This window comes from Oryzias melastigma, linkage group LG4, assembly GCF_002922805.2.
Source record: "Oryzias melastigma strain HK-1 linkage group LG4, ASM292280v2, whole genome shotgun sequence".
Lineage (NCBI taxonomy): Eukaryota > Metazoa > Chordata > Actinopteri > Beloniformes > Adrianichthyidae > Oryzias > Oryzias melastigma.
The window spans coordinates 4,441,891-4,462,892 of NC_050515.1; the positions used below are offsets into that span (position 1 = coordinate 4,441,891).

The 21,002-nt window shown below is 42.2% G+C and overlaps 1 protein-coding gene across 2 annotated transcripts in view; it reads left to right on the forward strand.

The window, feature by feature from the left end:
• Positions 1 to 21,002, forward strand: part of LOC112136962 (zinc finger protein GLIS1) — an 88,983-nt gene that overhangs the window by 63,633 nt on the left and 4,348 nt on the right. The window contains exons 5-9 of one of the 2 annotated variants that reach the window (XM_024259032.2): positions 8 to 169; positions 1,554 to 1,664; positions 6,806 to 6,923; positions 12,563 to 12,731; positions 12,879 to 13,106. In XM_024259032.2, coding sequence (XP_024114800.1) covers positions 8 to 169; positions 1,554 to 1,664; positions 6,806 to 6,923; positions 12,563 to 12,731; positions 12,879 to 12,900 — 582 coding nt within the window. In that variant the 3' untranslated portion in view covers positions 12,901 to 13,106. Of the gene's footprint in view, positions 1 to 7; positions 170 to 1,553; positions 1,665 to 6,805; positions 6,924 to 12,562; positions 12,732 to 12,878; positions 13,107 to 21,002 lie in introns of those variants that run through there. The other variant, XM_024259030.2, reaches the window with a different exon arrangement.

Here is a 21,002-nt window from a genome sequence, read left to right on the forward strand (position 1 = left end):
TTCACAGTTTGAGGGCTGCAACAAAGCCTTTTCCCGCCTGGAGAACCTGAAGATTCACCTGAGGAGCCACACAGGAGAGAAGCCGTACCTGTGCCAGCATCCCGGCTGCCAGAAAGCTTTCAGCAACTCCAGCGACCGAGCGAAGCATCAGCGGACTCACCTGGACACGGTCAGGAGCCTCTTTGCTTTTTTAAGGGCGGGGGTCAGGCCCCTCACCTGGGGGGGTCAGCGTGTGTTAGTGCACGTTAAACATGAACTACTTTCACTAGGAAGGAAATCCAGTCTGGTTTTACTAAGGTGTCATGGCAGATCTCTCACCTGCAGGTTTAAGCTCCTCCCCCTTTGACCCTGCAGGTGCAAACAGAGAATGGATGAAGAGTTTTAAAACAATGAAAGCGATCTCTGGAGGTCACAGCTTCCCCTGCTGTCCTAACTAAACTCCTCCCCAAACAAATACAGTTTAATGCTTTAAGTCTTCAAATAAATCAAGTTTAGAGTTTGGTTTTAGTCAGATTTCATTTTTAAAAAACAAAACACTTTTTGAGAAGTGAGAAGAAAGCAGCAAAATTAGAAACAGGATTTCTAAACTGTACATTTAATTCAAATTAATAAAACAAAGACTGTGAAGCTCATTTATGATGTTTTTGTGTGTAGTCTTTCTTTAGTTTTGTTTTCATTGTCCACATTTTCTTTTAAGTCTAAATGTACATCAGGCACCTTGACTTCACAATAAAAGCCCTCCTTCAAAGTAAAATACAAAAGCAGATTTTTATTTTTTGCTGTTGAGATTATTCTGCTGAAGGAACAGACATCCGAGTATGAGGTCAAATCAGGATCCGCTTAAGGGAAAAAAACAGATTTAAAATTTGGAAAAAAAAGAAAATTTGAAAGCAGTTTTGAACTCAAAAATACATATTGAAAACTTGAAGGACTTATTAAAAATTTTGAGAAAAAAAAAATTGAAAGTTGGAAAATAACTAAACCTGTTACCAATTAAAAAAGTTTAAAACTGCTTTCAAATTTTCTTTTTTTTTCAAATTTACAATCTGTTTTTTTTAAGCGGATCTTGATTTAACTCCATACGTTTGTCTGACGTCGGTTTAGAACAGCTTCTTCATCAGACGTTCATGTCCCATAAAAAAGTGCGGGAAAGTTTTGTTGTGGAACTAATTTCCTTAGTTTTGCTGCTTGTTTGTCGGCACAGATCCCAACGTGTCCAACAACAGACTCTAAACCTTTGTGAACATTTTTCATGTGGTAATTTTGTGAAAAACACCTTCACTTTTTAAATTAGACTTCCGTGTTTCCTCTTTAATTATTGATTTTTCTGATAACATGTAATGTAGTAGAAATCTGTCTTTTCTGCTGACATGTTCTTTGGCTCATGATCTTTTTTCTTCTTTTCCTTCTGTCAGTTTCCGCTGAAAGGTAGGACTGGATCTTTGCTTCTCCTCTAACACGTTTCAGATTCTCGGCGCCACGCCTTGTCATTTCTGCTTTAGCCGTCTCTCTGCTCCAGCTGCAGTGACCTGAAGCTCGTCCTGTCCTTACAGAAACCATATGCCTGTCAGATCTCTGGCTGCACTAAGCGCTACACGGATCCCAGTTCGCTCCGCAAACACGTCAAGATCCACTCGGCGAAGGAGCAGCAGGTGCACAGGAAGGTGAGCAGAGCGCCACGGAGGCGGCAGAAACGAAACCTTCTCAAACATGAAGCTCTGATTATTCCGATTATTTTACATTCAAGTTACAGTCAGTTTTTTCCTGCCTTTTTAAGCCAAAGTTTGAGGGAATCTCTGATGACATGTCTGAGATGAATCTCAGCTGTGACTGAATTCCCTCAGAACTCCTGGAACAGTAAAGCGGGACTCCAGTGACCTGATTTACATGCAGATCAACTCAGACTCTCTGCTTTTTTTCTTAAACGGCAAAAACAACGTCACCCTTTGCTGAAGTCAAAAACTCATAAATATAAACATTTTATGAAGTCAATTAATGATTCCACTGTGTTCTGATGATGAAATATTGGGTAATTTATAAAAAATGTTTTATAATTTTTCTCTAAAGAAACAAACACAATGCATTATGGTCTGTATTCAGCGGTGTAGCGAGTATTGATGGACGCTGGTTTCTTGCAGAGACTTCTGGGAAGTTTCCAGGGCTCTGGATTTTGGGATTGTAGATTCAGAGAAAAAAAAAGATTCATATAGTAATGAGGGAGTTCAGACACAACCTCTGACCCTGGTTTTTATCAATGACTGTTTATGAGAACTGGACAGAGTGGCCCCTCCCCCCTGGCATTCCAAACAGGGATCGTTAATTCCGAGGTCTTGCTCCTCCTGCTGCAATCCCTCCTGCGCGGAGATCGCAACACACACCTTACGCGTCTCCCGGTGATGCTTCCTCCTTAAACGCTTCCACAAACTGGCCTGGTGGTTCAGACGGACTCGGACCGATCACAGTTTATTGACGACGTCCGTATTACAAAAATAATGACGACTTAATTTGGTGGAATCCGTAAGTAGGGCTGCCACGATTAGTCGACTAATCGACAACTAATCTGATATTAAAACAGTCAACGACTAATTTAATATTGATTAGTGGTTAATTTATATTGTATGGAGTCAGAGTGTAGTAAAGTTGAATAAAGTTGTGAGCGTTTCTCATGGAGTCAGTGAGACCAAAACTTCATATTTAGTGTAAAATAGTTCCTTGTTTCAGATGCCGACCTCATTAGAGAGATCAGGAATATACTGTCCATCAAACTCATTTTGACAGGTGACCTTTGACCCTATATACCCGTATATATAAAAATGTATATTAAATTGTTACGTCATTTTTAGGGGCGGGGCATCTGTCAAAACGAGTTTGATGGAAAGTATATTTCTTATCTCTCTCATTTGATTCAATCTTCTTTTAATCCCAGAAACTAATGAAGGACAGAAGCTGCACGATTCATTAAAAGTTTAATAAACTATCATCTTAACTGTCTTTATTTTTAGTTAGTTTAAAGCTGATGATGGTTAAGATGTGAGTTCTACATCCACTTTGCACATGACCCGATTGGTTGACTAATTGGTCAAAATAATCTGTGATTAGTCGACTAATAAATGAACCGTTCGTGACAGTCTTAACCGTTAGTAAACCGTTTACTGTGGATGCTGTCAGACGTGTCCAGTCCAGTTCTCTGATACAATCGATGGATCTGATTCACTAAGGACTGTGAATCAGTTTGAACTGATGGATTCTCTTTGAAAGTTGACTTTCCTCCCCAAAAAAAGTTACTACTTCATATTTATTTATTTATTTTATTCAACCGGTGGGGATAAAACAAATCCCACTGAGATCCACGGATCTCTTTTTCAAAGGAATCCTGGTCATGAGGCAAAAGTCACAAACAGCCGAGACATTTCAATTCATTAAAGTATGTTAAAAATGTATATATAATAGAATAAAACAAATGAATTGATTATTTAAAAGCAGCTACTGGTTAGTGATTTCATTTCCAGGTCTTTTAAAAACATCAGACTGTGTTAAAGCTGAGACTGTAGGTGTCTTATTTTGAAAATCCATCTTTCATTTTTCAGTTTGAATAGAGATGGAGCCTTAAGTTAAGTTGTTTTTGTGACAGACTTTAGTTGTAAAACCTCTTTGACTATTAGTCTGAATTATGGAGTCTGGGAGCAATTAAAGATTTTACAAAGAAAGACGAGTAGAACACAATAGAAAAGGGTTTTCAGATTTGATTATTTTCTTTAAGGTCAAACCAAACTGAATGTTTTTCATCAGCCTCTCCAACCTCAAGCTGACTGTTGAAGTGGGCGGGGCCTCATCCTCACATCCATAAGGAGTTCATGGTTCTGGGCGGTGTCGGGAAAATCTTTGACCGTCGTTTGTCCAGGAACGTATCGGAGCGCATGTCATCATCGGCGTACTGAAAAGCAGAGAGAAAGAGCTCATTGTTGTGGAGAGAGCTGGATAGTAGCAGGCTGGATGATGTGTTCCTCTGCTGCGCCTGCTAAAGGGAAACACATGTTTGCTTGTAGCTTTGTTCATCGGCTGCAGCAGCCAGATGTTCTGGACAAACGTCAGAGAAACGCTCGGAGAGTTGGCCCGGAGAAGAACCTGCTAGGAGGAGAAACGGAGTGATGAATGCTCCGCTGTGTTCTCCTCAGGACGCCTTCACTTACCTTCACTCTGTGTACAATACCTGCAAATCAAAGCAAACAGCTGCTGAGCTTATAGCTGCTGACGCTCTCCGAGGGAATCATCAGAGTGGATGTGTCCATCAGGAATGTTTTCCCTCCCAACTGGAGTCAGAGAGCCGGTTTCACCTGGCTGCTGTCAGATTTACTGAAGGAAAACCAGAAAAATTCCCTCTTCATCATCAGGCTCAGATGTTTCAAAGCATCAAACTGATGTCAAATCTGATGGGTTTACAGATTTAGAACTTCAGTTCAATAACAACATGAGATCAGGAATAGAGGAAGGAAGTTTTTATAGTCTGGAGTTGGGATGTCCCGATCCGATTAAGTGATTGAAAATCAGACCCGATCATGTGGTTGATGAATCAGTATCGGATGTTGTCCCCTGATCAGTATTGGATGTTTCATTTATTCTTAATATAATCAGCCCTTATTATTTAAATCTTATTATTCCGGATAAAAACTCCACTAGAAGTCTGCATGTCATGAACAGATCACAAAGTGTTACTGCCGTAAAACGCAGCCGAATACGACAGCAGGCTAACAAATGAACAACTACAGAACAAAACAGGGTTTGAAATCATAGAACAGAGTTTTTTACATCATTACAGTCAAACAGAGGGCCAACGGCAGCATTAAACAACAAAACAGAATCAATCAAATAAAAAATAATATTAATTAAAAAAAAGATCTGAGCAAAGTGGGGCAAACAAATAAAAAGTTTTTAGTTTATCATATATTGTTTTTATTCTTGGTTTATACAAAAACATTGTAGTAAAGCTAACGATATGATCACAGATTCAGACTTCTGGGATCAAGAACTCTTTAAAAATGATTTAAACATACAGCAGGTGTCTCTGTTGGTTTGTCTTAACATAAACTACAACTTATAAAGACATTTCAGCAGAAAAATGACAGAGTTTCTGTTTCTTTTTAATGTGAAGCTCTTCGTGCTGCAGACAGACAGACGGCTAAACAGCAGCTGCTAACTGTGCTAAGCTAACTGTGCTAAGCTAACTGCTAGCGCCGTGATTTAACTCCTTAAGACCCGAGCTGTTCTTTGACATGCCTGTTTTATTTATCTGACAGAGAAATAATAGAGAAGAGAATTACTACTGTGGTAATAAATCTGAAAATGTGATGTCTTAAGAACCTAAAACAGAAGCACATAATCTAAAAAAGAAAAACCTAATAAATGGTGTCACATTTGGTTAAAATGTTCACTAGCTGTAAAGATATTAAAGTCACTAAATTTTATGCATTTATCCACGCCAACATCCTGGTAGCCAATGAGCTCAAAGCCGCCCCGCCTCCACAAAAATTAGGCTCAGCAGTGAAAACTTGAAAAGTGCGACTTAAAACTGTAAACGAAAAAAGAGAAGAAAGAAAACAACAAAAGTTCAAAATACAAAACAGCCACTGCTGCAAATAAACATTTTTTCATTTGGTAACAGTTTTTGGTTGAACAAACAAATTCTCTCTGTTTACAATTTCTATCAATGTGTAACCAATTTTTTTTCTCAAGTTTACAATTGGATTAATTTTTTTATTTGCGTTAAGATGATCCTCCTATGACCCCATAATCTGATTCAAACATATAAATACCTCCTGAATTATAATACTCCTCTTATATTTTAGATCAAAACTCTTCAGGTTAAGCGACTTTTATTGGCACAAAACAAGATGTCCAACATTTTTACATTCATATTATTCATAATTTTTAATGTATTTGAATTTTTGCATTTCTAGATTCACCAAAACCAACTTTATTTATGGTTTTATTTGCACTTTTTATGCTTAATTATTGGATCAACATTTGTTTTCTAAATATTTCTTCAATTGTTCCTACAGTAGTGGAAGTTTGGTAGAATTAATGTTGAAAATAGAATAAAAAGGCATTTTTTACTCACTGTTCTTTTGGAGTTGATCACTAAAGTGTTGTAAGCTGAAGGTCTATAATAACTATGTGTAAATAAATCTTATTTTTTAGTAAAAACGTCACTTTTCTAATATTTTTCAGTCTTGTTAGCAGAAGATACAGACTGATCTCCTTCGTCTGTGAAATGTTTGACATCATGAAGTGAAAGGAATCATGTGACTTGAGTCAGAACTGACCTGAGAGAGTTCTTTATCGCTCCTGGATCAGCATCAGCTGCTGCAGTGACCCATACTTTTGTTTCACCAGCTGACAGGTTCTCACATTCGCTGAGATATAAAGTCCGTCTGAAATCATCTTTAGCAACTAAAACCTTTCTTTCAGAGTTGATCGTCTCAGAAAACAGAAACTGGTTCTGAGTGAAAGCATCTCCATCCCTTTGATGACTTCAGATAAACGTCGTGATCAGATCTCAGCAGAAGGAAATCTGAAATCTAACCAACAAATTTAGGTTTTCCTGTTAAAAACTGAAATGTTTCTCCAGCAAATGAGACAGAACTAAACATGATTTGTTGTTTTCTAGTTTAGTGCAATTGATTCCAATAAAACTGAGTAATAATGTTTTTCCAAAAGACAATAATTATTTAGAAAGTGACCAATACCCCAAGCGTTTCCACCTGAATTCTGGTTTTCATGTGTATTTTGTTGTTGTTACACCTCACAGCTGCGGCCGTGCCCCCACCTGGAGCAGGACGTCCTGAGCGACTGCCTGTCCATGCAGCAGCTCCAGAGCTCCGCCCCCTCGCAGCCTCCTCCCGCACTGACCGCAGACATCTACGCAGGTGCTCGCATCACTCGGACATTCAGAGATTCAGGAACATCCAGAAGTTATTCAGAAGAGGAGAAGCTGAAATTGGTTCTGGAAGCTAATGCAGATGTTGCAGATTTGGGCTTGAAGTCTTGAAGGGAGTTTATTGGCTCAGACTGTGGAGTTCAGAGGTCATGGATCCACACCTGTAAAGATGGAGGAGAAAGTCGCTTTATGTTGTTCACTTTATGCAGAACCATAAAGTAAGCTTAGTTTAGTGCCTGCTGCAGAGCATCACATGCTTTAACAAAATCTTAAGCAAAAAAGTAAAAAGTTATAGTTTGAAAATCAACATTTTTCAGTAATTAAAGACCCACTTCCATAAAAAAGTTTTTTTTTTTTTTTACATGTTCTTGTGTTTTTTTCCTGACAAGTAGAGACATTTAAGCTTTAAAGGGTTTAAAGTTTAGTAAGCTTTTCAGAGTAAACTGTATCCATAAAAAAGATCATAAATGACCTTTGGAACACTAACATACAAATTATTTATGAAATGTGAATTATCTTTTGTGAACTCTTTTAATACCCAGAAGTAAGACGACTTGATCTCTGAGGCTCCGCCTTTCTCTCCTTGTGAATAGAATAGAATAGAATAGAGTAGAATAGAATAGAATGAAACGCCTTTATTGTCATTTTCAAAATGTGCTAAATCAGACAAGTGTGCCAGAGTCACAGAGGAATGTCCAACTCTCAGATGGTCTATGATTTGGAATTGGCGCTCAGTGCAGTCACAACTTTTGGAAAGAAACTGTCCCCGAGTCTGTTTGTCCCGGCGTGTACCGCCCTGTACCGCCCACCAGAGGGCATCAGTTGGAAGAGGTGAGAGCTGGGGTGGTCCTGTAGAATGTTTCTGGCTTGAGCAGGAGGTGTAGATGAAGGATATTCATGACATCCATTCGATGATGTCAGCCGGCCTCAGCAGCGTGTCTATGTTCCTCCCCCATCAAAAATCCTCTTCACTTTCATGCGGATCATTTTCCTGGAGACACGCAAATCTTTCCGTCTCTGCTCAATAATCCAGAAATGAAAAAAACGATCACAATACCGCTTTGTTTGATGTAACAATTCTTTGTGAATCGGTAAAAAACAGATTAAAACTCTTCAACGGTTTCATCGGTGCAGAAAATAAAAAATGAGTTTGTCTTGGCCTGTGCCTAAATTTAGAAAAATGCAGAGCAGATGCCATTTCTCCATGCAGGCTGATGGCTCTGATATTGCACACTATTTTTCTGAACCTGTTGGGGCCGCAATGGGCTGTAAGCCAGCAGGAGAGTGTAAACCAGGGGTGTCCAGTCCTCGAGGGCCGGCCTCCTGCTGGTCTTCCAGAACCTCATTTGCTGCTGATTACCGGATCAGGTGTGTTTGGCCAATAAGGAGCTTCAATGGCAGGTTGGTTGGAAAGCATGGAGGACACCAGCCCCCGTTTACCCAGAAGACCTCTCTGCCTCATTTATGGCATTTGGGCTTTATTTTTTTTAATTCCTCAGGACTCTGGTTCCAACAGAACCGACTTGGAATGATTTCACCCACAACCAGGAGGTAAATTTCTCATGAATTCCTGCCGCTCTCCAGAAACTAAGTCCTAGAAATTGACACATTTTAAAAATGTTGGCTAAAAACGGCCTTATCATAATTAAAAGACCACCGGGAACAACTTAAAAAATGAATCAGAAGAGGATGGAGGTGGGGTCATGAAGGTCCTGTTTCCAAAGAGGCTTCAGAGTTTTGTCTCGGTTCTGTGATGTGAACATTTTCATGGACATTCACAGCCGTCAGATCCGAGTCAGGTCACTCGTGAACACAGCCCTCCATGACTCTCATCCTCCGCTGCTCCTGTCATCCCCTCAAACATCTCTTTTCTTCTCCGCTGTCATAAATAGTCGCGGTTTTCCCCGAAGGTTTGCGTTCACAAACGCTGCAGCATGACGGCGAGGTTTCTCCGCGGCGCAGCTGAAACCTAATATCCAGCGATAATTCCTCCACTGCAGCACTAATGACCTTCTCGGGCCCAAATGCAGCATGACTGACAGCGACGGGGCCGAAACAGTCCAACCGTTTAAAATGCGGGCACCAAATTCTGACCGTGTCTGAAAATATTGAGAGTATTTGTTTCAAAACACGGGAGCAGCCAGCGAGAAGAGCGGCGCTGCCAGGAATCACAGCAGCTGGCAGAGCCATCACGGATTCCTCGGCGGTAATCGACGGCCGCGTCAACATTCCTGCAGATCCACTGCGGCCGTCCTGTGAGAACCCTGCCCACGGTGCCTTTGGGCAAACAGGAATAACACTCTGCTCGGCTCAGCTTTAACTGCTTATTCAGGTTTTTATGAGCAGCTTAGCTGCTGGAGTGTGTTTGGTTTTTATGGAGGATGTGTTTCAACATCTCGCTTGTGTTGGCTTTGTAACCGAACCGCTCTGCATGTCAGATTATTGCTGCAAAAATCTCAGTCTGTCATTCAACGATGGTGTAGTGATCGAACAGATCCCTGCAGCTCCTGAGGATCCATCCGTCCAGGTTCACAGGGATTTAAACTGCTGCTTGTTTGGTTTGGAGCTCTCCAGCCAAAGGAACCAGAAGGACAACCGTTCCTGAAGATGTTGCCGTCTGGATGGAATCAGAGTTTGTCCGTCTTTAAGGAGCGATAGGATGCCGATCTTAGGCAGGAATCCCACCTTTAGCAGTCGTGGAGTGAGTCATGTTTCCAGTCAGAGCCTGTTTTCCTGTCGGCTGTTCTTTTTCACACGTCTGCAGAGTTTACAGGAACCTCCATTTTATGGAGCGTAATTAGTGTCTCCTGATCGAGCGGCGGAAGGACTCTTCAGAGTTTCAGCTCAAACGTTCAACACTCTCCTGCTGCTACGAGTGACTAACCCCGTTTACCCAGAAGACCTCTCTGCCTCATTTATGGCATTTGTGCCGTACTTTTTTTCAATTCCTCAGGACTCTGGTTCCAACAGAACCGACTTGGGCTGAATTCAGTCGTGGTCAGTCTCCAGGCCACTGACTGGCTAAAGAATACCATCAGAAACATGTTTTTATTCAGAGAATGACAACTTTGAGATCACAAACACAACTACTGGGAGTGCAGCTCTTTGTCTTTAAAGTCTTTCAGGTAAACCTTGGAACAAGAATCCGGGTCTCATCAATGTCGCATCAGCGTCTCATTAGGGTCTCTTTGTTGTCTCGTCATTTTCTCATTAAGATCTCAGCATTGTCAGTTGTCTGGAGCGTGGGGTGGGTCGCCCTTGGGGGGCCCTGGCTCGTACCTGGGGTGGGAAGGTGGGATGCTCAGCGCTGCTGGGTGGTGGTGGGCTGCTCTCCGGGGGTTGGGGGGCTTCTACGATGGTCCCACGTGTCCTGGTCTGGGTGTCTGGCGGGATCGCCCGGCGGGCGGTTTCTCTCCGTGGCTCCATGGCGGGTGTTGCGGGGTCCGGGCGGCTGCTGCTGCCCCAGCGGGGGGTCTGGGCGTGGGGATGGCCGGGTGCTCTCCCCCTTTGTACATTCCATTATTATCCACATTTGTACATCATAAACACTCACCTGAACACAGGTGTCAGCTCACCTTCACACTAATAGTATGTGTGACAGATGAAAGGCTGTATCTGAATGGGTTTGTATGATGGAGTGTGTGAGCTGCTGTTATATTGTGTACATTCTGACTAGTTTAAATGTGGAGACTATCTCGACCAACAGGTGTGTTTGTAACTACAGAGTGTGTGTGTAGACAGGCCCCGCCCATTCTAGTTTCCTATTTAGACCTGGATGTTAGACCTGCTGCCATCTTCTTTTTTCTCTAAACTCCCCTCTTTACCACCCCACCCCAACCCTCCACCTCCCTCTTCTTTTTTCCATCTGGTCCAACAAATAAAAAAAAGATACAAATTGATCAATGTAAATAAAGTTTAGCATGAAATACAACAGGCGTTTATACTCAATAAATCCTGTTGTGACAGTAAAATCTGTCAACTTCAAGGACCTCTCAGCTCGTATCTGTTGGCTCAGTTGTTGGACAGGACAAGTTAAAAAAAAAATCTCATCATTGTCTCATCGACGTCTCCTCATTTTCTCATTAATGTCTCATAAATGTCTCCTCATTGTCTCATTGGTGTCTTTAACAGTTTGATTTTATTGAAAGATGGAAACTGAAACTGTCAGCATGACGTTTCTCCTGCTGTGATGAGACGTATTATAAATGAGCCACAGATTTCTAACTGGAAGACATTGGTTGAATTTTTGATTCCTACTTTTTACGGCAACCGAAAAGAGTCAAAATACAACAGAAAATATGCAGAATGTTTTCTGTTGTATTTTGACTCTTTTTGCTTTGATTCTGTAATTTTTTTCCCATTTTTACAACAAGCCTGCCTATCCTAAAGCTGAATTCTAAGGTCATGTAAGCTCAACTGAAACAGAGTCGTGATGTTTTTTGTGACGTCGTCCAGCAGACTGTAAAAAGGAAAACCAGCATTAAAAAATCCTCTGCTGACCTAAGACTTTATTCACACCTTAGATCCACCTTAAATATTCTGAACCAAATCCCCCACAAAGTGAAAATCGCAGCATCAGATTCGGCCCCCCAGCATGTAACTGGTGTTATAATGAAGCCAATGGCAGTCATTATTTGTCCACTGTTTGGCTGCAGATGTTGGGGCTAAAGGGGAAAACATTTAAGAGCTGTGATTGATGATTTGGGGATAATGAATCGAGCTTGTAACCGTTTCAGTGTGCCGTCCGATCAGGCCCCCGCATGCTTCCACTTCCCAGCAGCTGGGCCTGGAAACGGCAGAGCCGTGAGCACCACCTCCTTCTCCTCCTTTCATCTCCTCTGCTCTTCTCCTGGAGGAGCTGGGAGGGAGATCAGGCTGCAGAACGGAGAAGAAACAAAACGTTTACAGCAATCCAGAAAAGTCTGAAACCGGATTCTGAGTCTGCAGAGTTTGTTACTGAACACGCATCTGGATCCAGATGTTCAGAGCTGATTGAGTTTTACTGCTGTGGAGGTTTGGAAGGTTTGAAGCATCAGAGTCGATTCAGAGTCTAAATAATCCTCCAACCATCAGCAGAGACACAGATGCTGCCGTGAGACTGAAAAACTGTTCACACTTCTTCTCACTGTCATCCAAATATTCAACGCTTTTACGTTTCTGGTTAAACCAAAAATTTAAGGCTGCGCCGTGCAGCGGATCGATTCACGTCTGGACGAGTTTGTCCGTGAGCCGCGAGCGATCCACGTCAATTCTGGCAGGAAGTTACATCAAGAATCCTGAGAAAATTCGGTATATTTACAAAATATAACCAATTTTTCACAATAAAACAGATCTAAACAGATTGTAGAGATGAAAATAAATTGTTCTGTAAATAAAGTAGATCTGTTCTACACCTCCAGATGACCAAAAAATGAAATGGTTACTATGGAGATAAACCAACAGAAAATCCACCATTTAGAAAAGATGTGGGTTTTTTTATCATGAATTTGTCACATGTCGCTCTGACCAGGGGGACAGATCAAAGGGGGCGCGAGGGCGGGGGCAGATAGCACCTGCAGGGCCGTTTGACGCCCCTGTCAGATTTAATTTATCCTTCAAACGATAGAATAAACCATTGTTTGTTCACAGGCCTATACGCTGACTCCAACACCCCCCATCACGCTGCCTCAGGGGAGCTCCTCCCCCCTAACCCTGCCTCCGTCCCCGACCTGACCCCCCGACAACACCGACTGGACCAGGACCTTGGAAGTCCTCATCATCTGTCCCCTCTGACGGCCATGGATGGAGCCAGGGATGGGTGAGTGGAAGGGAAGAATGTGGGAGGGGGGCAATCATGGAGCACGGGGTCACATGACCAGAGCTGCTGAGGTCACATGACCAGAGCCGCTCAGGTCAGGGCTTTAACCACATCTTCACTGAGAAAGTCCACATTTCTCCTGTCCAGTCAGGTCAAGTATTCGTTCTGAAAGTCAAACCACGAGACGGTCTCCTCATCTTCCTGTTTCTGCCTCGTGTTCTATGTCTGCTGGAGAACCCAGGCAGCTCTCTCTCAGATCAACCTTCATGGTCCTGTTGACAAACCTCTGCTGTGTCACTAGTGGAAACAAACTCAACATCATAATCTTGAAGATGTCCTCATGGAATAAAAGTATCCCACACGGTCAACACGACCCATGACCTTTCAGGTCGACCTGACTACCATCAGCTTTGTTCATCTCAATCTCCTGTTGGACTGTCCAAGTCGCTCTACCTGCTGTAGGTGTTTAAATACTGTCACTGAGATGTTAACGGACCAATTAAAACACCCGAAAGACCTCATGAACCCAGACATGGAGACGGGATTACTATGAATTATTATGGTTCAAAAGATGCTTGTAGAAACTTTATTTCTCAACATTTCCAAAAATGTTTTCAAAAACTTGATGATCCCACCATATGTGGGAGGAGCTTGTATTACATGACTCACCATCGCTGCATGGAAGCATTGACTGTATATCATTTACACTTAATACATGGAAGACATGGATGATGTTGAGAGATCAGGTTCATGTTTTTAGAGCTCTCTGAAATCCCGTCTCCATGTTTGGGTTCATCAGATCATTCAGAGACTCTGCCGGTACGGTGAGCTTCACCATCAGGAGCTGCAGCTGAATGATGGCGCTTTCAGCGGTACTTCTGTCTATCTGTGACCCAGTTTGAAGACTTGCTGTCACGCTTTAGTCTGAGGAGGAAAAACATAAAAATGAAATCTTATTGTCTTAATGGAGAAATGACTCCTATAGAGTTCAGGAGGATCAGATTATCCTCCATGTTGGTTTTGGACTCCACCCAATGACTACATCATCAACACGCACAGACTAAAGCTGAGTGTCTGATTGGTTAATGTGATGCAACTTCTTCACCAAAGTTCAGACTCTGGAAGGATTATGTGATCAGAATTTCCACGACTCGAAACACGCTTCCTGTAGAACGCCACGCCAGACGCTCAAAATGTGCTGCAGGACCTCTGATTGATTTAACATCAAAATGTGACGCTCCAACCCACGAATCACATTCACTGTGAATGAATATATATGAATTCATGCAGATATAATTTGTCTACTTTAGTGTATACTTGTATAGAGCTTTTCCATTTTCCTCAAAGACCCAACGTGCTTTACAGTCACAGACCCGTTCATACTCTCAGGGCGGCTCCACTGGTGCCAGCCCATAACCACCAGAGGCAAGGGGGGGTTCCATGTCTTGACCATTGACTGTATAAGTAAGGACCGGACTGTGTAACCCCTCCCCCCTCGTGTTTCAAACAGGAAGTACCCGCTGGTTCCAAGAAGGCCAGAATCCCATCGACTTCCACTGAGAAACAGTTATTTCTCAGTCATTTTATTTGTCAGAATAATCATTCTCACTCTGATGCTTTCTTCTCAGCACGTTCTTTATAATCCTAATTTTTTCAAATATATTTTTCTTTGTTCCCAGTAAGTCAAGTTATAAGTTGAACAATCAGATGATTTATTAATAGCATGTGGCTCCCGCTGGCTCCGCCTTGAACGTTTGATTGACAGATTCTCCCGTGCTCACTTTCAGGGAGAGGGGTGTGGAACAAGCTCACTCATGATTGGTCAATGGATTTCCTCTAAAAACATGACTCAGACCCACTCAGACTAATCGCTATCAACCGGTTCCATTATGGCGGCAGACGTATCAGGAAGTGACAGCGAAGGCTCTGGGCTGATTTCACGAGGGCTGGAGATAAGGCATCTCCTATGGGGGACCTCAATCATAGCCCTTGTGCTATCTTATAGGGTCAAGATGACCCAATCCTTACATTGACATCCCTCCCATGACAAATGAGGATGAAGGTGGACAGGATTTCATGTCTGCCACGGACACCAGTGACGATCAAAATTCATTCTTGTGGGGTCCAGATGACCCGACTCTCAACATCAACGTACCTAGGATACCACAAGGGTTACAGGGTCTATGGTCTTGCCCAAGGGCACTTAAACACATGGGAGGTCAAGGGGGAAATCAAACCTGCAATCGTCTGATCAGAGGTCGACCACTCTACCTCTGCGCCATGGCCGCCCCACATGTTACGTGTAGTCAATCACACAGCAAAATTTTCACGAATTTCACGAATTCTTTGCAAAAAATGGCAGCTTCAACGAGCAAGGCATGATGGGAACATGATGCAATGCGTTGTAGGATAGTCTCTGCTAGAGGTTCAAACACTGACGTGAAATAGACTTCCGCTGTGGTGTAGAGGTAGGACAGCTACCAGCTCGCCATCTGTCGGAGTGTCGTTGGGCAAGGCATTGAACCTCACTTTGCTCCTAGTGTTTATAGGTTGGCGCCAGTATACCGACGCCATAACGGTATACACCGTTTACCATCTATGCATGGATGTCTGTTTGATGTTTAATGCATATTTATAGCCGTAAACATCCAAACCACCATCGTTTAGGACAAAACACTTTACTGAAAAACTTCAGGTTCTTAAGGCCGCTCTGTTGCTCAAAACACTGTCAGAGCCGGCTTTGCTTTTTCCTGTGTGACGCAGCATGTTTCCTATTACTGCTGATTTCCCCCGAGAGCCTTCAGAGCGCAGGAACGGAGCCCGGCGTCCTCAGGAGGCGGGGCTTGTTCACAGCAGAGGAGCGAAAACAGTCCTTTACGGTTTAATAACAGTGAGAAAGACAGGATGGCGTAAAGCAGAAGCCGTCGCGTCTCATTAACGTGTTCGGCTGCAGCAAACAGACGAGCGGCTTGAGAGCGCTGTGGGTGGGGAGTGAGTATACATATAGTAGTCCAGGAAACACACATGATCGCTGGTGATTATGAGGTACAGCAGGCCGCTTGACATCCAGCACAAACACGGCGGCGGCGGTGCAGTGGAAACGTCCGCCACACCGCGCCTGCGGAGAATGGAGAAGAATGACGGCAAAAATGACCTTGTGGTTTGTGTGTCTCTTTGCATGATTACCAGCACGAGGACAGACATGGAAAAGTGAAAGGGATCCGTCTGAGACGTGTAGGATCCTCGATTAGTCGACTAATCGAAAGTGAATCGACTATTAAAATAGTCGACTACAAATTTAATCGTCGTTACTTTATATTATATGGTCAGAGTGTAGTAAAGTTGAACGTTATAATGACATTCTGCAGCTTTTTGAACCATTTGGGCATTTATTATGGTTTTTTAGGCTATTTTGGAGTTAGGCTAATATTTCAGCTACATGCTATCTGTTTTGGCTAACTTAGGATGTTTTAGTTTTTAGGCTAATTTGAAGTTTAGCTAATATTCTAGCTGGCTATCAGCTTCAGCCTTTTTAGCTATCAATTTCAGCATCTTCAGCAGCCAAATTCAGCTCCCAGCATTCACACTAGCATTATCACAGGTAATGCTATATATCTAGTTTATAGTTAGTTTGAAGCTAATGATGGTTCAGATGTGTGCTTTAATCCAGTTCACGAATGATCTGATTAATCTGAAACAATAATCGGTGATTAGTCGACTATTAAAATAATCGTTTGCGGCAGCTCTAGACGTGTGAGGTTTGAGTCCAGGTCTGTTGATTTGGGATCCTGATGAGGAACATCTGAACGCGGTGAATGTGGTCAGAATCTGCTTCTCTCATATCCATAAACTAAATCTCCACATCGGTCACCTCACTTCCATCTTTGCTTCATCATATTTAACTCTCAGGATTTTCTGACAACTTGTTATAGAAACAGTAATTTCCACATTCACACAAGTCAAGACGTTTGACCCACCAGTCCTCATGTCTGCGCACTTTGAGGGCGCCTCCCGTCTTCTCGGCGTGCAGCTGCTTCTGTCACCGTTCAGCCGTTGTCGACTTCCACTAAAGGTGGAGCGTTTGATTTACTCGCCTTGAACGCGGCGGTATTCAGGCCTCAGCCAAAGTCAATAGAGGTGCCGCGCTTGGTTTTCCCAAACGCTTTAGCTGGACATTAAACATTTTGACAACATTATCAAAGCGCCGCGCCTGCAGAGCGGCGGCCTCTGACCTCACGGCTAAATGTGTTTACTCTGGCTCCAACGGCCCATTTAGAGCCACTTTGTAAACACCAAGTGTCATTTTTCTGCGGCTGATATTAAAGACCCGCCAGTCGAAATTCATTTAGCCGTCATTGTGGCGCGAGCTGCAGTCTGCCCACCCCCTTACAGGGACAGCCGCTGCACCACAGCAGCCCGGCTCACAGAGACGGGCGTAAATGTTGTCGTTCACCGCTTCGCCAAAGTGTGGTTATATAATTGCAGGGGAGGGGGGGGCTGGCTTTATGTGTGTATTGATATTAGAGCCCCTCGGCAAATATTAGTCTGACTCGGGTTCGATTCCGCAGCTGTGATTGACGCAGGCTAATTCAATTAGAGTGGCAGCACAGAGCGGCTTTAAGAGCTCCAGCTCTGAAGGAAACCTTCACAGCTTCAGCGATCACGTCTCCTTTACATCTTAAACATACATGTCGCAGACTTTCACCTCTGCAGTCTCCACATTTCAAATCTTTCCACCTCAAATCCTCTCATCGTCAACCGTCACATCTCGAATCTTGATTCTTTCAATCTCAGATATTCACATCTCAAAATTTTACATCTAAAATCTTCAAATTTCAAACATTTACATCTTGCATTTTAACACCTAAAATCATCACATTGGTGATCTTCACATTTCAAATCTCAAATATTCACATTTCAGATCTTTTCATCGCAGATCTTGACATATTTAAACTTTACATCTCAAGTTTTCACATCTCAACCCTTCTTGCCATTCTCATTTTGCAGAGATTCTAGAGGCTGAACTGACATGTTTGAGGTCTCGGCTTAGTGCTTCCCCATTTGTTGTCATCAGGTATTAAGTTGTGGACCAGTTACACAAACATGTTGGAGAAACTATTCAGAGTCTGCAGAGTGAAGATGCTCCCTCTGAGTTTGAGGCAGATCATCCTGAGCTCCCTGTGCTCCTCATTCCAGGGCTTCATCTTCAGCTTCAGCTTCAGCTTCAGCTTCATCTTCAGCTTCAGCTTCAGCTTCAGCTCGGCTGTCTGACTCTCAGCACAGTTCAGGTTCTCTAACTTTCCCACCGATCTGCACCTTCTCATCCATCAAAGGGAGTTAAATCTTTGCTGTGGAGAGGGAGATGGGGGGCAGAGGACGTCAGTGTCTGAACGGGAAAGGGTTTGATTCCCCGTCCCAGGTGGGGCAGATACAGGTAGAGGAAGAGGCAGGTGAGCTTCGTTCATGAGTCTGCTCCACCCACAGGCGGCTTATGTGGAGGAAGACGTTTCTGGCTTCAGTTGAACCTTCAGAGCTTCTTCAGAACTCCTGCGTCCCGTTTTAACAACTTTTAGAGTTCAGCAAAGCGAGACGTTGAGCTCGTTTCTAGTCTGCTTCCAGCGAGCTGCAGTTCTCCTCAGGCCTCGGCTCCTGAGTTTCTCCTCAACATTCGTCTTTTCTTCACCTCCTCCAGGTCGAAGCCCCTCAGCAGGAGTGGGTGGCCCGGCTGGAGAGAAGAGAGCGATCAGTGAGGGTGAATTTAAGGCGACAGATTCATGCGACACGTGAAAGCTTCCCCTCATACCTGGACCTGGAGCAGCAGGCGGGCCACAGATTAAGGGGAGCAGCTGGCAGTGATTAGCTTCTGATTCACTTTAGCTGCACATAGAGGCAGCTTGTAAAAATATGAACAGTATAACTGTTTCCTGAGTTTGTGCTGACAGCAGCTCCTGGGGGAGCGCGGCGCTCTGCAGGAACACATGGCCACGCTCTGGGCCCGCGCCAACACACGGGTTAGCCTGACGCGCTAACAGCTAGCCTTGACTACACTCATCAGACCACAGGGGCATCATGGGAACAGGACAGAGAGGAGCTCACAATAGAGCTGCTTACAAACAGCGGCTCCCCCTCAGAGAACGTCGTTCTTTACAACCTCATCTCTTCTGTTTTATATCAACTCAAACGCTGAAGAAGTTCCAGGAACTCAATATTCATTTTAGCTCCTGATTAACTCCTACATTCACTCCTAAGAACACTGTGTTTCTGCAGAAATCTCATCATTTATTAAAGATATTTGTACTAAAACAAACGAACAAGCAGCAGTAAAAAAAATCAAGAGGAAAAAAGACTTTTAAACATTTGTGAAAACATTCATATTTTTGCCAGTCAGAAACATTTTTTTAAAAAGATGGTTATATGAATGTTAACATAGGCAATTAATAAAAAATAACAGGTTATTATTTATTAACCCAGATTGATTACATCTTACAAAGAAACAATCTGCTTTGGACTGTTCATGCGTCCACATTAGAAGACTTTGTCGGGTTTTATCCCACCTGATCATTGCTCATTTATAAAAGAAATAATTATTCAACCAGTTTTTAGTACTCTCAGTTTAGAACATTTTTTCACAAAAAGTGGACTATTTGTCTTGTGGTCCGGTGCGTTGCCACGGTAACACGACGACGCATCACTGGGCCTCGACTGCAGCGGCAAAGGAAAACAGTTTAAATGCTGATCGTCATGATTGGTTAAATAAAGCATCAGTTCAGAGAGAAAGTTCATCTCTTACCGCTTGTTTTTGTCCAGAAGATGAAAAAGGTTGTTTTAAAGCAGCCTGAGCAGTGATACAGAGTATTAGGGCGAAGTGACCGGAACTACTTCTCTTTCAGGTCTGCAGGTTCATGTCGACATCTCTGTTTTCTTCAATACTGCAGACATAAAAGTCTTTAGAGTTCTGATTGTCTCACTGTTTATGTGTTTTGTGCTCATGAGTTACAATTTTTAAAGATTTCAGACAATAAAAATAAAACATTTTTTTCTCTGACCTGTTTTTGTTCAAAAGCTGCACATCGTCATGTAAAATTTACCGAGTAAAACATTGTTATTAATCGTGATTAATTACAACACAAAAGTGTGATTAATCTGACTAATTTTTGTAATCAATCGACAGACTTAATTAAAAATAAATGTTCCAAATGTAGTTTTGTGTGTAGTTTAATTTATGGATTATTTGCAGATAAAAAGTGATCGACAAATACAGTTAAAAAAAAAATCATAATTAAATGCATTTAATTAATTAATGTTTCCCAGGTTTGTGATTAATTAGTTTTTCATCAATTTCTTGCCCTGTTAAAAATATACTTTTTGGGTTAAATTACAGGTAAAACTTAAAAAAAGAAGATTGAATTTATTGCATTTATTTACACATTTATGCAGAACCAAAAAACAATTTTGTTCTGAGCTTTCTAAATTAGTTTTTTGTTTGTTCATTTTAGGTAGCAACAATTATAAAGGACCCAAAAATACAATTTAAAAAATTGAAATAATATTTTAAAAAAAGGAAAAAAAATATTTAAACAAAAAATGTAAAAACAGCAAAAAAAGAAAAAATTAAAAACAAATTTGATCCAGTGAGTTCTGCGGGATTAAAAATATTTTCATGTAAACCTTTAAATGATTGTGGTTGATAAAGGGTGAAATGTCACATCAGGTAACTAAAATATTGTTGTTGTTTTTTTTTTTACTTAAAATATATTTACACAGTTCCAAAAACAATCCAGGAATTTTCCAGACATTTTTCCAAAGTTAGAAAAAGAGGCTCAATTATAAATAAATAAATCATTTTAACAGCTGAATTTGTATTATTTGTCAAATGTATTAAAAAATGTATTTTTCAGACAGAAATATTTAAATTATTAAAGACGAGAGGATAAATGAAATGATAAATATAAGTTTCACAGTTTTAGAGTTTGTTTCATTTTCATTTTTTTCATTCATTTATTTTCTTAACCGCTTTGTCCCTTTGGGGGTCGCGGGGGTGCCGCGGCCTAACCTGGTTACTTTATCATTTTAATTTTCTGTTAAATTTTCAAATATGGTCTACAAATCAAATGCTGAGTGAAGTGTTTCAGCGAGCGCTCTGCCAGTGCTGCAGGGACGTCCCTCCTGAGTGGAGCGGGCCGCCGCCGGGCCGCCGGTCATCTGAGGGCTCGGCCGCCTCCAGCAACACGCTGTCATCACATTCATGCAGCGCTTACTGCAAACCATGTG